The 14,792-nt window shown below is 48.1% G+C and overlaps 1 protein-coding gene across 2 annotated transcripts; it reads right to left on the bottom strand.

Moving 5' to 3' along the window:
• Positions 1 to 2,751: 2,751 nt before the first annotated feature.
• On the bottom strand, positions 2,752 to 5,369 carry LOC147307508 (inositol monophosphatase 1-like). Of its 2 annotated transcripts, none has more exons than XM_086271907.1 (9): positions 5,333 to 5,369; positions 5,116 to 5,212; positions 4,700 to 4,833; positions 4,389 to 4,493; positions 4,107 to 4,152; positions 3,928 to 4,036; positions 3,738 to 3,846; positions 3,084 to 3,235; positions 2,752 to 3,007 (listed from the first exon to the last, which is right to left on the bottom strand). In XM_086271907.1, the coding sequence occupies exons 2-9, from the start codon at positions 5,173 to 5,175 to the stop codon at positions 2,859 to 2,861; spliced, it is 864 nt and encodes a 287-aa protein (XP_086128033.1). In that variant the 5' UTR covers positions 5,176 to 5,212; positions 5,333 to 5,369; the 3' UTR covers positions 2,752 to 2,858. The 2 variants fall into 2 exon arrangements, with proteins under 2 accessions (XP_086128033.1, XP_086128032.1); XM_086271906.1 differs by having other exon boundaries at positions 5,303 to 5,340.
• Between the last annotated feature and the right edge of the window lie 9,423 nt (positions 5,370 to 14,792).

Here is a 14,792-nt window from a genome sequence, read left to right as displayed (position 1 = left end):
CTTCTAAAATCAGTATCTTTTGTCCAGAACGTGGAGATCAAGTCTTTTATTTCTGTCTGAAACTGATTATTGTTTAATAGTGAGCTATTGGGTTTCCAGTAACCAGAGTTAGTAGCAGGTTCAGAGATGGTGGATATGTTTATTTTAATTGATATAACTTTGTGATCAGTAAATGGTGCAGGGCAGTGATTCTTAACCATGGATATGCCGCCAGCCACACCGTGAGTTTAGTTTTACACCTGTGGACCGCGTGATATCATAAGTTACTAATCAAAGACACCGGGGACTACTCTCACCCATGAAAATCTCAGTTACAATACAGCTCCCCACTGCTTGGTGAGAGGTGTTTAATCAGCTCAATAAGCAAGCAGAAGAAGACGCTGTCTGCCATTTACAGTTAGATATGGAGAAGTTCTTAAAACAAAAGATGAAGATGAAAGTGACAAACGACACTGAGCTGCCGTATCACAGACAGGGCCTGAGACATACAGCATCGGTTTCTGGGAAGAATAAAAAGAGTCCATTTGTCTCTTTGCAACTAGGCGAGTCCACTGATGTCACCATTGCCACCTGACACTGGTTTCTGTTCGTTATTGCTGGGACAGCAGTTTGCATGAAGACTGGCTGTTTTGGAGAGCTACCAACACTCAGGATGTTTCACTGAGAATGACCTGGACTGGCAGAACTGGTGTGCAGTGATGCTGCAGCTTCAATGACTGGCAGCTGTCAGGGCGTCATTATGCTGATTCTTGATCGTGCACCAGAAGCTAGAAACGATGTGACCAGAGTTCCACGAGATGATGGAAGTGAAAACAATCAACTTCATTGAAAACAATGCTGTGAACTCCAGATGTTTTGTGAGGACATGGAAGCAGATCATGTCCAGCTGCTCTACCACAGTGAGGTGAGATGGGACAGGACTGGTCCTCAAGTGTTTGTTTGAACTGAGGAACGAGGTCTTCTCTTATCACACGGAGAAAAGAAAAGAAAACAAAGAAGAAAGGAGTCTCCTCTTAGACATTATCATGCCAACTCAAAGGTCACAGCTGAGCTTGTCTACCTCTGTGACGTTTTCTCACTGCTGAACATCTCACTTCAAGAGAGAAACTTGCTTTGTGGACTAAGAGGGCCCAGGAGAAAACGATGGACATCTTTCCACTTTTGTCCCACACCTCAGAAAACTCCCCTCAGGTGAAGGTCAGTGACTCAGCCTGTCAGCACCTTTCACAACTGACAGAGTCATTTGATGATCCCTGAGAAGGGCATGTGTGGATTTATGGACCCATTTTCTGTGAATACCACGGAAAATGATGTTGCTTTGCCCTCACATCTGGAATCCCAGCTTCGGGAAGTTTCCACCGACAGCACTCTAAAGTTGCAGTGGGGCAAACTGGACCTGGGCTGGAGTCCTGTCTCAAAGGAGTACCCATGTCTGGCACTGAGAGCTGTGAAACGCCTTCTCCCATTCACAACTACACATCTGTGTGAATCAGGATTTTCCATTTAATTCAGTTTTATTTACACAGCGCCAAATCACAACAGCAGTCACCTCAAGGTGCTTTATATTGTAAGGTAGACCCTAGAATAATACATACAGAGAAAAACCCAACAATCATATCACCCCCTGTGAGCAAGCACTTTGGCGACAGTGGGAAGGAAAAACTCCCTTAAACAGGACGAAACCTCTGGTTCAGGGAGGGGCGGGGCCATCTGCTGTGATTGGTTGGGGTGAGAGAAGGAAGACAGGATAAAGACATGCTGTGGAAGAGAGACCGGTTCCATCCTCGACCGTATCGCTCCACGTCAGACACGGTTCGCCACTTTAATGGCCGACTCTGAACCAGTATCAAGAAGGTTAACTCCCTAGCATCGCTCAGCATTTTCAAGCCTGATTGGTGGAGGTGATAACAATGATGCTGGTGGTGATGAAGGTGATTACAGGCATCCTGCTTAAACTGTGAAACAAACAGTGAATGAAGCGTATTTGTTTGTTACCCACAGCAACAGGTGATCAGGATAAGAGCCAGTTCAGAGCGCACAGGTGCATCTACAGTGGACAGACAGCGAGGCACAGGAGGAAGAGGAGGGGAATGAAGAAGACCAAGAACAATCATCACTGATGATATTTAGTCAGCTATTGTAATCCATGTCTGTCCTGTTACTGCAGCCTCTGCTGCTTTTACTGAACTGTAAACATTATTGTAATGTACATAAATCTGGAGTGCCTCTACTGTAAAGTCTCTGTGTCACCTACAGGAAACTACTGCGCGTCTGTTTTAGAGAAACCTGGAAAGGCCCCATGAATACACCGTCACAGATGAAGCAGGCTTTAAACTGGCGAGGGGAAGGCGGAGACGCTGCAGCATAACAGCGGGGTTCTCCTCACGCTTCTGTGGCACACAGGATGTGAACAGCTGGATCACATTCCCAGGGAAGATGTTGCCTGATGTGGATGAGGTGTTCCGACATGACGCTGCAGAATTACCCTCAGCAACTCACAGCGATGTGCTTTCCACGGAGATTTCATTGTGCTGATTTCAGCACTGGCATATCAGTTTGCTAAACACACTTTCAATAAAAACTTCCTGTTAACAACGGCTTTCGCCTTCCGTCTTAAGCTCCGCCTTCCGTCTGATGATCGGCCTGAGCAAGTCTGACATCACCACGGTCATCTGAGAGCTCACACTTGTTTAGTCTAAATCAGTCGTGTGTTCAGAAGGTTTAAGCTCACCAATCAAGAACAGGAACGTTTGCACGCAGATTTTTATTGGTTCATTGATCACAGAAGTGTCACTAATCGCTTTCAATACGTTATCGTCTGCAGCAGCACACTTCCTGTCAGCTGACCTACAGTCTGGTCACACCGGTCGCCCCACACACACACACCTGTGTTGGTCATCATCGTCACGGCTACAGGGGAACGGCCGGATCACCTGAGCAATGCGACTGGCTACGGCGGCGGAACTGGCGGCGATGACTCTTCGGGACATCATGTCAAACTCTGAGCCTGAGGACACACGGACCAATTAGACGACGCCTCGCAGCTAAAAAAGGTGACACGACATCATGCGGCAGATACAGACCATCTGTATCTTTGACAACTCCTCCAGCTTCCCGGACAATGATGGCGGAGGCAGCGATGTCCCAGCAGTGCATCCCGATGTGATAGTAGGCGTCGGCACCGCCTGTCGCCACCTGACACATGTCAACCGCTGCTGTGCCCAGTGCACGCACTCTGAAACACGCAAGCAACAACACGTCAACACAAACGCGAAAAAACAAAAAAGTTCAAAATGCAGACAGAGCTGTGGTCTCTTCCAGGCTCGTTCAAAGAGGAAAGTAGGTCGGTACATGTGTGCCAACAGGTCAGAGAGCATGCAAAGGTCATGTGACCTTCACATCTTTTAAGAAAGCTTTGGGTGTGAAGCCCACAGGAAGGTCGGTTGGACCTGAACACCACACCAACCCCGAGACCGACCTCTGACCTCTCAGCTATTGCTGCACTTCGAGCTGCTCTGTGATGGATCCAATCAGTGATCAATGAAGCGCTCTGAATCCTGATTTTCTTTCTTCTTAATTTCATTGGTGTGCTGATTCAAACTTTATTTATACAGCACACCAATGAAATTAAGAAGAAAGAAAATCAGGATTCAAACCTCAGAGTCAATGCAGGTGCACTGAGCATGCTCAAAAAGCAGGGCCAGGGGGGGCAGGGGGGCCCGGGGGCAGGGCCTTACCCGTGCACAGGAAGCTTCAGCAGTCTGAAGATGTTGGATGTCATGGTGGACAACGCAAGGTCATCACGCTCTGCCCCAATCTCTGTCACCACCACACACTGGCTGATATCTGATTGAGACAAAGGTCAGCGTGAAGCCGGATCCACCTTAAATGCACGCCACACAAGCATGGTGTCCTGTGTGATGTCACCTTCCTGTCCAGAGACGTGCAGTGGCTCTCCGTTCAGGAATGCCCCTCTTCCTCTTTGAGCGTGGAACAGTTTGTCATCAACACAGCTGTACACGATCCCGAACTCCGTCTGAGAACAGCAGTACGAGTCAGTCGGACCACTCTGACCCCCGACCCCGGAGACCGATGGCTCAGCCTACCTGCTTGTTGACAGTGAAGGCGATGGAGATGGCAACAAACGGGAACCTGATGAAAGACAGCAAAGGATCTGTCAGCGCAGTGCTTCCCAAAGCGGGGGGGGTGTAAGAATTTAAAATAAAGGGGGGCCTTGGGAAGCACTGCTCTAACCTCTGTTACCTCGCGTTCTCCGAGGGCAACGACGGTCCTAAGACTTCATGTTTTCAGGTTCTCAAACCTTTGTGGGGTTTTAAACTGGGGACACCGTATGTGTGCGAGTTCATAATGTGGGCGGAGCCACTCACCTGTGGACAAAGTTCACGGTCCCATCAATAGGGTCAATGATCCAGGTGGGGAGATCGGTCAGCTCTACACGCTCACCTGCAGCCACAGACTCCTCCCCGATGAACCTGAGGTCACAGGTGTAATATTATCTACCTGCTAACTTCCTGCCCGCCGTCACTAGGCAGACTTTAAAACAGTTTACAACCTGGGCGTCCAATCTGAATCCAGTTTGTGTAACGGGTCCCTCCCCAGAGTTCATGCTGGATTCATTAGTCGACTGTGACACAATGAAGCAAAATAAAGACAGTGTGACAGTAGAACTCAATAGAACCTGTGCTGAGGATACTGGCTCCTGATGGCAGATAAGATGATCGTCTCAACTCGTTGGTCCGTTTCTGTCACCAGGTCAGCCGGAGAGCTTTTGAGCTTCACTTCCTTCTCCTGTTGGAACGCTGTCAGCACCACCTGGTAGCAAAGACGCAGGTAAAGGCACACAAACGTTTGTGTGCGCGCGTGTCCGTTCATGCACGTGTCTGTGTGCGCGCCTGTGTGTGTAAACTCTGCTCCGTGACATTCCTGAATGTTCCTAGGAAACCTGACCGCTTGCTGAACCGCAGTGTCATCATCACCTGTAGCTGACTGAGCAGCCGTCAGGATTCACACCAGAAGCACCTGTTACAATTAAAAACGCCACACCATGACCTGTGACCTCAGTGCTGTGTTGTGATTGGCTGCTGTGTCACTTACCTTACTGGCCTGTTTGGCAATGGAGATGCCGAAATTCAGACAGTCGGTCCAGTCGGCCATTGTGAGCGAGCGGTGTTGGCGAGGAGGAGGAGCAACACTGAGGACACGAAGAGAAGGAGAGAAAGCAATGAAACCAGAGAGAAAAGAACAAATCAAAAGATGAAAGAAAGAAGAGACTGAAACACACGGCGAGGAGGAGGAGGAGCAGTGTTCACACCTGTGACATGAAGAAGAAAACTGTTGCAAACACCTCAGCTTTTTCCTGTTTTATGCTACAAACAGCCAATCAGAGCTCACCTCCCACCACCTGCAGTACAGCTGACCAATGCTAGCTCTGCTAGGAGCACCAGGCTCCTCCCCTTCATATCAACCTCATGCACTAACACTGAGCGTGCTCAGAATCAGCATCAGGAACAGAGTACAGCACACTGTGGCTGTGTCCCAATTCAGGGTCTGCACGCTGGAAGTACGCATTTTAAGTGCGGTTACGTCACCGCCACGCGACGACGGCTGTTCCAATTCGAAGTGTACTTCAAATGCATACTCCAAATGCGCCGTCGATTTCCCCAAATATCAAGCGTGGTCCGGTGCACGCTTCATGGTCCCATATATCCCACAATTCATAGCGCGGCGGTGGGTGTAGAGAATTTTGCCGCAAAATACGGCAGAAGGGAGCGGCCAGAGGTTTTTTTTTTTCCCAAACTTTATTAAACTTATAAAGCCAACAGTCAGTCATTCCAGTTCAGTTTGTACAGTAGACATACAAGGCAAATAAAAGTAACAATATACAGTACAATGAAATAAGAAGGATAAATAAATAAAGGATAAAAAAGAAAAAAGGGGGGGAATGTGACAGACTTCATAACAACTGTAACGGTCTTTTGCATTTGATGTTTGTTGCATTTGATGTTTGTTGCATTTGATATTTGTTAAGCTGTATGTCTGGATTTTGTTCCTTTACGCCCTCTGGTGGTGAACTGTGTAGGGTACAGCTTTGCTGTTTGGGTCTCCACCCAGCCACTTTTCTTTTGCTAGCGCACATGGTGTCTGCATGCTGCAGCTCACAGTTAGCTCCACACATGGAGAAAATATCGTTTAAGAGTGGAAATAATTGACAAAGACGATGGAAGATAAGGCAATAAGGCCATAAAGGACTATTTAGTACCTCCTGGATGTCAGCTCACGAGGTTTGTGTATTTTAAATGTTTATTTTCTGTAATTAAGGATTTTTGATTGATTGGCACTACGTACAAGAGCGCATTTTGATGTGATGTTTTTGTTTTATTGTTTTGTCCGTGAGCAGTTCTCACAGGTTGCCAAGACCAGAATAAACCCTGTTTTATAACTACATCGTGTGTACGTCAATCCTTGAGGGTGCTACAACAACTTTGTACTTGAAAGTTGTGACAGCTCATTCGTTAAACATTTCTGAATGAATTTCAATCAATGATAAACCTTTTTTATTTGAAGTTAATTTAAGAGAGTTTAAGTAATATTCAATTTCAATCAAAAACAAATTAAATGATGGGGTTGAGTTTTGAAATTTACATTTATGTATGTGGAATTTCCCCAATAAGATGGAGCGGCCGAAGAGTGAACTGTCAAAAGTACTGAATATGACGCCACTTATTTATGTGTAATAATTAAAGTCAGTCTCATATATATATATATATATATATATATATATATATATATATATATATATATATATATATATATATATATATATATATATATATATATATATATATATATATATATATATATATATATGACTGACTTTAACGGGCAGCACGGTGGCACGGTGGTTAGCACTGTTGCCGCACAGCAAGAAGGTCCTGAGTTCAATTCCACCATCAGGCTGGGGTCTTTCTGTGTGGAGTTTGCATGTTCTCCCCGTGTTTGCGTGGGTTCTCTCCGGGTACTCCGGCTTCCTCCCACCGTCCAAAGACATGCAGCTTGTGGGGATAGGTTAATTGATTAATCCAAATTGTCACTAGGTGTGAATGTGAGAGCGAATGGTTGTCTGTCCCTGTGTGTTGGCCCTGCGACAGACTGGTGACCTGTCCAGGGTGTACCCCGCCTCTCGCCCTATGACAGCTGGGATAGGCTCCAGCGCCCCCCGCGACCCTGAAAAGGATAAGCGGAAGCGAATGGATGGATGGATATACATATATATAATATAATTGATCCAACATGGCGGCGCGTGCACACGCAGCGGCTTCTCTCTCTCCCAAACAAACTACTTTTTCGTGTTTTTCGTCCTGTAAGTTGCAGTGTTTTTGTAAGTCTTTGTCGCGTCTATCTGTGTGCAAGCGAGGATATGCCCGAACACTCCTTCTCGACATCAGCAGAAACAAACTTTTTAAGTTAAACTCTGTGGACACCGAGAAGCTGAAAGATCTGGGTCTGCTCCGAAGGCCTACTCAATCACCGACCCCCACTCCCGCACTTCGCCCACAATGGATGCGCCTCAAGTGGTGTGAGAGGAAGCAGAAGAGGGGTAAGCGCGGTGGCATCCGAGCTAGGCTAGCGGCTAGCCCACACAAACCCGCCATCCCCTCTATCGTTCTGGCCAACGTACGCTCGCTAGAAAATAAACTGGACGACATCCGACTGCTACGTTCATCTCAAAGGAATGTAAAGGACTGCTGTGCTTTTGTGTTCACGGAAACATGGCTCAGCGACGGTGTCCCGGACCGCGCCATTCAGCTCGACCAGCTAACATGCTACCGTGCTGACAGAGTCATCGTCGCGGGAGGTAAGACCCGCGGGGGAGGACTTTGTGTTTACATCAATGATGCCTGGTGTCGCGATGCTGTTGCGGTCTGCAAACACTGCTCACCAGTGCTGGAGTTAATGGTTATTAAGTGCCGGCCATTCTATCTACCGAGGGAATATACAGCCATACTCCTGTGCGCTGTGTACATCCCTCCCTCCTCCAATGTCAACAACAGGAATGAGGCACTGAATGAACTGTACCAGCACATCAGTGAGCAGCAGACAGCCCATCCTGATGCTTTTCTCATCCTGGCTGGGGATTTCAATCATGCAGACTTAAAGTGCGTGTTTCCAAAAATACAACAACACATAGACTTTCCAACAAGGGGAAATAACACACTGGACTTTGTTTACACCACCCAGAGAGGAGCTTACAAAGCTTTTCCCCTCCCCCACCTCGGCGCCTCAGACCACATCACTGTCATGCTAATGCCTGCTTACAGACCGCTCGTTAAAACCACCAAACCGGTTCGTAAGCGGATACAAGTGTGGCCAGAGGGGTCTTCAGAGGCTCTACAGGACTGCTTTAATACTACAGACTGGAACATGTTTAAGCAGGCTGCCACCTATAACAACACCACTGACCTCCAGGAGTACGCAGAGACTGTTACAGCCTACATCAACAAGTGTATTGAGGATGTAACAGTCACGAAAACCATAACTGTCCGGGCCAATCAAAAACCATGGATGACAGGAGAGGTCTACAGGCTGCTGAAAGCTCGGAATGTTGCCTTCAGAGATGGAGACGAGGCGAGCCTGAGGACAGCTAGGGCCAACCTTTCCCGTGGCATCAGAGAGGCTAAGAGACAGTACTCCAGGAAAATATCTCATCACTTCAAAGACAGCAGAGACTCACGGAGCCTGTGGCGAGGCATTCAGACCATCACAGATTACAAGCCCCCACCACAGACCTGTGATAGCACTATCCCCCTGCTGAACGAGCTGAACACTTTCTTTGCTCGCTTTGAAGTCCAAAACAGCACCACTGCACAGAAGACCCCACCCCCTCCTGGTGACCAGGTGATGACTCTGTCCCCGGACAGCGTGAGGAGATCCCTCAGCAGGATCAATGCACGTAAAGCTCCGGGTCCTGACAACATTCCTGGTCGTGTACTGAGAGACTGTGCAGTGGAACTCACTGATGTCTTCACAGACATCTTCAACATATCACTCATCCAGGCTGTCGTCCCCACATGTTTTAAAGCCACCACAATCATTCCGGTTCCAAAAAAGTCATCTCCCTCCTGCTTTAATGACTACCGTCCTGTTGCACTTACTCCCATCCTGATGAAGTGCTTCGAACGACTAGTCATGCAACACATCAAGTCTGTCCTGCCCCCCTCCCTGGACCCCTTCCAGTTTGCGTATCGGCCCAACCGCTCAACCGATGATGCCATCTCCACTGCACTCCACTCGGCACTCACACACCTGGACAAAAAAGATTCATATGTTCGAATGCTGTTCATAGACTTCAGTTCAGCATTCAACACTATAATCCCCCAACAGCTCATTCAAAAACTGGTCCAGCTGGGGCTCAACACCTCACTGTGCAACTGGCTGTTGGATTTCCTCACCGGAAGACCTCAAGCAGTACGGGTTGGCAGTAACACATCCAGCACCATCATTTTAAACACGGGGGCCCCGCAGGGATGTGTGCTGAGCCCCCTCCTCTTCACTCTGCTGACCCATGACTGCACTCCATCACACAGCTCCAACCTCTTCATCAAGTTTGCGGACGACACAACGGTGGTGCGTCTCATTAGCAACAGGGATGAGACCGACTACAGAAGTGAGGTGAGACGCCTGGCCACGTGGTGTGCTGACAACAATCTCTCTCTGAATGTGGAGAAGACGAAGGAGATTGTTGTGGACTTCAGGAGAATGCACACCCAACATGCTCCTCTGACCATTGACGGAGTGTCTGTGGAGAGAGTGAGCAGCACCAAGTTCTTGGGTGTGCACATCACAGAGGATCTCTCCTGGACGTACAACACCACAGCACTGGCCAAGAAATCACAGCAGCGTCTCTTCTTTCTCCGCAAACTAAGAAGAGCAGGAGCACCAGCCCCCATCATGTACACTTTCTACAGAGGCACCATCGAGAGCATCCTGTCGTGCTGCATCACTGTGTGGTTTGGAGTTTGTAATGCGTCCTGTCATAGAACCCTCCAACGCATAGTGAGAGCTGCAGAGAGGATCATTGGTGTCTCTCTCCCCTCCCTCCAGGACATTTACAGCACCCGTCTCACTAAAAAAGCCCTTTGCATGGCGGCTGATCCCACGCACCCAATGCAAAGCTTCTTCAAGCTGCTGCCGTCAGGGAGGAGACTGCGGAGTCTCCAGGCCAGGACCAGCAGGCTGAAGGACAGCTTCATCCATCAGGCTGTCAGGAAGCTTAACTCCCTCCCGATTCTGCCCCCTCTCCCCTCTCTCCTCCACGGTCTCACTGAACTCTGTCACACACACACACACACACACACACACACACACACACACACACACACACACACACACACACACACACACTCTGACTCACTCACTGGCCTGCACCAGTTACCAGTCACTTTGTGGAGCATTGGACTGCCATTACCTCATAAGACTTTGTTGTTACACTATCTCTTACCGTACATTACTAAATCTCCATTTGCACTATTTGCACTACTCTGCCTGGTTTACACTCAATGTCACTTACCCATTATATTGTATATTGTATAGCTTTCTTGTTATATGTAAAATTGTATTTATTTAAATTTTTACTTTTTAATTATTTTACTTGCATTTTTAATCACTTTTATATTTAAATATATTTAAATGTTCATTTGCTATTTATCTAGGGATTGAGAGTAACGCAATTTCTATTCTCTGTATGTCCTGTACATGTGGCAGAATCGACAAATAAAGTTGACTTTGACTTTTGACTTTGATATATATATATATATATATATATATATATATATATATATATATATATATATATATAGTGGGGCAAAAAAGTATTTACTCAGCCACCGATTGTGCAAGTTCCCCCACTTAAAATGATGACAGAGGTCAGTAATTTGCACCAGAGGTACACTTCAACTGTGAGAGACAGAATGTGAAAAAAAAATCCATGAATCCACATGGTAGGATTTGTAAAGAATTTATTCGTAAATCAGGGTGGAAAATAAGTATTTGGTCACCTCAAACAAGGAAAATCTCTGGCTCTCACAGACCTGTAACGTCTTCTGTAAGAAGCTTTTCTGTCCCCCACTCGTTACCTGTATGAATGGCACCTGTTTGAACTCATCATCTGTATAAAAGACACCTGTCCACAGCCTCAAACAGTCAGACTCCAAACTCCGCCATGGCCAAGACCAAAGAGCTTTCGAAGGACACCAGGAAAAGTATTGTAGACCTGCACCAGACTGGGAAGAGTGAATCTACAATAGGCAAGCAGCTTGGTGTGAAAAAATCAACTGTGGGAGCAATCATCAGAAAATGGAAGACATACAAGACCACTGATAATCTCCCTCGATCTGGGGCTCCACGCAAGATCTCATCCCGTGGGGTCAAAATGATCATGAGAACGGTGAGCAAAGATCCCAGAACCACACGGGGGGACCTGGTGAATGACCTGCAGAGAGCTGGGACCAAAGTAACAAAGGTCACCATCAGTAACACACTACAACGGCAGGGAATCAAATCCCGCAGTGCCAGACGTGTTCCGCTGCTGAAGCCAGTGCATGTCCAGGCCCGTCTGAAGTTTGCCAGAGAGCACATGGATGATACAGCAGAGGATTGGGAGAATGTCATGTGGTCAGATGAAACCAAAGTAGAACTTTTTGGTATAAACTCAACTCGTCGTGTTTGGAGGAAGAAGAATACTGAGTTGCATCCCAAGAACACCATACCTACTGTGAAGCATGGGGGTGGAAACATCATGCTATGGGGCTGTTTTTCTGCCAAGGGGACAGGACGACTGATCCGTGTTAAGGACAGAATGAATGGGGCCATGTATCGTGAGATTTTGAGCCCAAACCTCCTTCCATCAGTGAGAACTTTGAAGATGAAACGAGGCTGGGTCTTCCAACATGACAATGATCCAAAACACACCGCCCGGGCAACAAAGGAGTGGCTCCGTAAGAAGCATTTGAAAGTCCTGGAGTGGCCTAGCCAGTCTCCAGACCTCAACCCCACAGAAAATCTGTGGCGGGAGTTGAAAGTCCGTGTTGCTCGGCGACAGCCCCAAAACATCACTGCTCTCGAGAAGATCTGCATGGAGGAATGGGCCAAAATACCAGCTACTGTGTGTGCAAACCTGGTAAAGACCAAGGCTGGAGACGGAGCAATACTGGAAGAGCATATGGGAGAAGGACGCAACCCATAACGGCAATGCTCAGTGGCTAGTGGATCTGAGGGCTGACCACAGCGACCTCCCTGAACAGGGTCCAGTAACCATCACAGTGGCAGATATCCAAGAAAGGGTCTCCAGTATGAAGAGTTGGACAGCACCAGGGCCCGACATGGTTCACGCCTACTGGCAGCACAAATGAACCAGCTGCTAGTTAACGAGAGACACCCGGAATGGCTAACCGAAGGTCGGACGGTCCTGATCCCCAAGGACCCCAAGAAGGGACCGGTCCCCTCCAACTACCGACCAATAACCTGCCTCAGCACCACGTGGACGCTCCTGTCAGGCATCATATCGGCTAAGATGAACAGGCACATGGGTCAATACATGAGCGGGACACAGAAAGGGATTGGCAAGAATACCAGAGGCGCAAAACACCAGCTACTGGTAGACAGTCAGCCGAGACTGCAAGACCAGACTGACCAACCTGTGCACTGCCTGGATTGATTACAAGAAGGCCTATGACTCAATGCCCCACAGCTGGATACTGGAATGCTTAGAATTGTACAAGATCAATGGGACCCTAAGAGCCTTCATCAGGAACTCAATGGGGATGTGGCGTACAACACTAGAGGCCAACTCCAAGCCCATAGCACAAGTCACCATCAAGTGCGGGATCTACCAAGGAGATGCTCTGTCCCCACTGCTGTTCTGCATAGGCCTGAACCCCCTCAGTGAGATCATTAACAAGACTGGCTACGGATACCGACTACGGAACGGAGCAGTTGTCAGCCACCTCCTGTACATGGATGACATCAAGCTGTATGCCAAGAGTGAACGAGACATCGATTCACTGATCCACACTACCAGGCTATACAGCAATGACATTGGAATGTCATTCGGACTGGAGAAGTGTAGTCGGATGGTAACAAAGAGAGGGAAGTTAGTCAGAACTGAGGGGATTGAACTACCAGAAGGCAACATTGCAGACATAGAGGACAGTTACAAGTACCTGGGGATCCTGCAGGCGAATGGGAACCATGAAGAGGCCGCTAGAAAAGCTGCAACCACCAAGTACCTGCAGAGGGTCAGGCAAGTCCTGAGGAGTCAGCTGAATGGTAAGAACAAGATCCGGGCCATCAACACGTACGCCCTGCCCGTGATCAGGTACCCTGCTGGGGTAATAGGCTGGCCAAAGGAGGAGATAGAAGCCACTGACATAAAGACAAAAAGCTCCTTACCATGCATGGAGGGTTTCACCCCAAGTCCAGCACCCTGAGGCTGTACGCTAAGCGCAAGGAAGGGGGCCGGGGACTGGTGAGTGTCAGCACCACAGTCCAGGATGAGACAACGAACATCCAAGAATACATTGGGAAGATGGCCCCAACTGACCGAGTGCTCAGTGAATACCTCCGGCAGATAGAGGAGGTGGCTGATATCCAGAAATCTTACCAGTGGACAAAGCTGGACTGAAAGACAGCACAGAGGCACTAATCATGGCAGCACAAGAACAAGCTCTGAGCACAAGATCCATAGAGGCTGGGGTCTATCACACCAGGCAAGACCCCAGGTGCAGGCTGTGTAAAGATGCCCCAGAGACAATCCAGCACATAACAGCAGGGTGCAAGATGCTAGCAGGCAGGGCATACATGGAACGCCATAACCAAGTGGCCGGCATAGTGTACAGGAACATCTGTGCCAAGTATAATCTGGAAGTCCCGAGGTCAAAATGGGAGATGCCCCCAAGGGTGGTGGAGAATGACCGAGCTAAGATCCTGTGGGACTTCCAGATACAGACGGACAAAATGGTGGTGGCTAACCAACTGGACATAGTGGTGGTAGACAAACAGAAGAAGACGGCCGTAGTGATCGATGTAGCGGTTCCGAATGACAGCAATATCAGGAAGAAGGAACACGAGAAGCTGGAGAAATACCAAGGGCTCAGAGAAGAGCTCGAGAGGATGTGGAGGGTGAAGGTAACGGTGGTCCCCGTGGTAATCGGAGCACTAGGTGCGGTGACTCCCAAGCTAGGCGAGTGGCTCCAGCAGATCCCGGGAACAACATCGGAGATCTCTGTCCAGAAGAGCGCAGTCCTGGGAACAGCTAAGATACTGCGCAGGACCCTCAAGCTCCCAGGCCTCTGGTAGAGGACCCGAGCTTGAAGGATAAACCGCCCGCAAGGGCGTGCTGGGTGTTTGTTTTTTTTATATATATATGTACGTGCTTTCTTTATAATGGGCCACAGCTTCAGTCTTTTTTCTTTGTCCTCTTTCATCAGGTCTTCAGTGAACCGCAGATGATTATTTTGAAGGAAAGTATTGTTCTTGGCAGCTTTCCACACCGGATCACGAATTCTCCTTGAGATGAACCGGATGATGATCCCTCTGGGTCTCGGGTCATTTTGTTTTGGTTTCCCCACTCGATGAGCGATGTCTAAGACCTCTGAAAACTTTTCCTTTTCCGCAGGCAGAACCGTTTGGCATATCCCAATCAACTTTGCGCGCACATCGGCTGAAGAGTAACTTAGTAAACTAAGTACTGAATATTATGTCACTTATTTATGTGC

The sequence above is a fragment of the Aulonocara sp. 'chitande type north' Nkhata Bay genome, linkage group LG18 (assembly GCF_057382095.1).
Source record: "Aulonocara sp. 'chitande type north' Nkhata Bay isolate Kocher_YH1m ecotype deep benthic linkage group LG18, A_spYH_male_GT1.1, whole genome shotgun sequence".
NCBI classification, from domain to species: domain Eukaryota; kingdom Metazoa; phylum Chordata; class Actinopteri; order Cichliformes; family Cichlidae; genus Aulonocara; species Aulonocara sp. 'chitande type north' Nkhata Bay.
This window is presented reverse-complemented; position numbering and strand designations above follow the sequence as displayed.

Excerpts from the sequence above, each read along its gene's own strand:
- LOC147307508 (XM_086271907.1), bottom strand. The coding sequence starts at position 5,175 with ATGGCCGACTGGACCGACTGTCTGAATTTCGGCATCTCCATTGCCAAA. Across the intron at positions 4,153-4,388 it reads ACCGTGAACTTTGTCCACAG|GTTCCCGTTTGTTGCCATCT; the intron begins GTGAGTGGCTCC and ends GTCTTTCATCAG. Across the intron at positions 4,037-4,106 it reads CCTTCACTGTCAACAAGCAG|ACGGAGTTCGGGATCGTGTA; the intron begins GTAGGCTGAGCC and ends TGCTGTTCTCAG.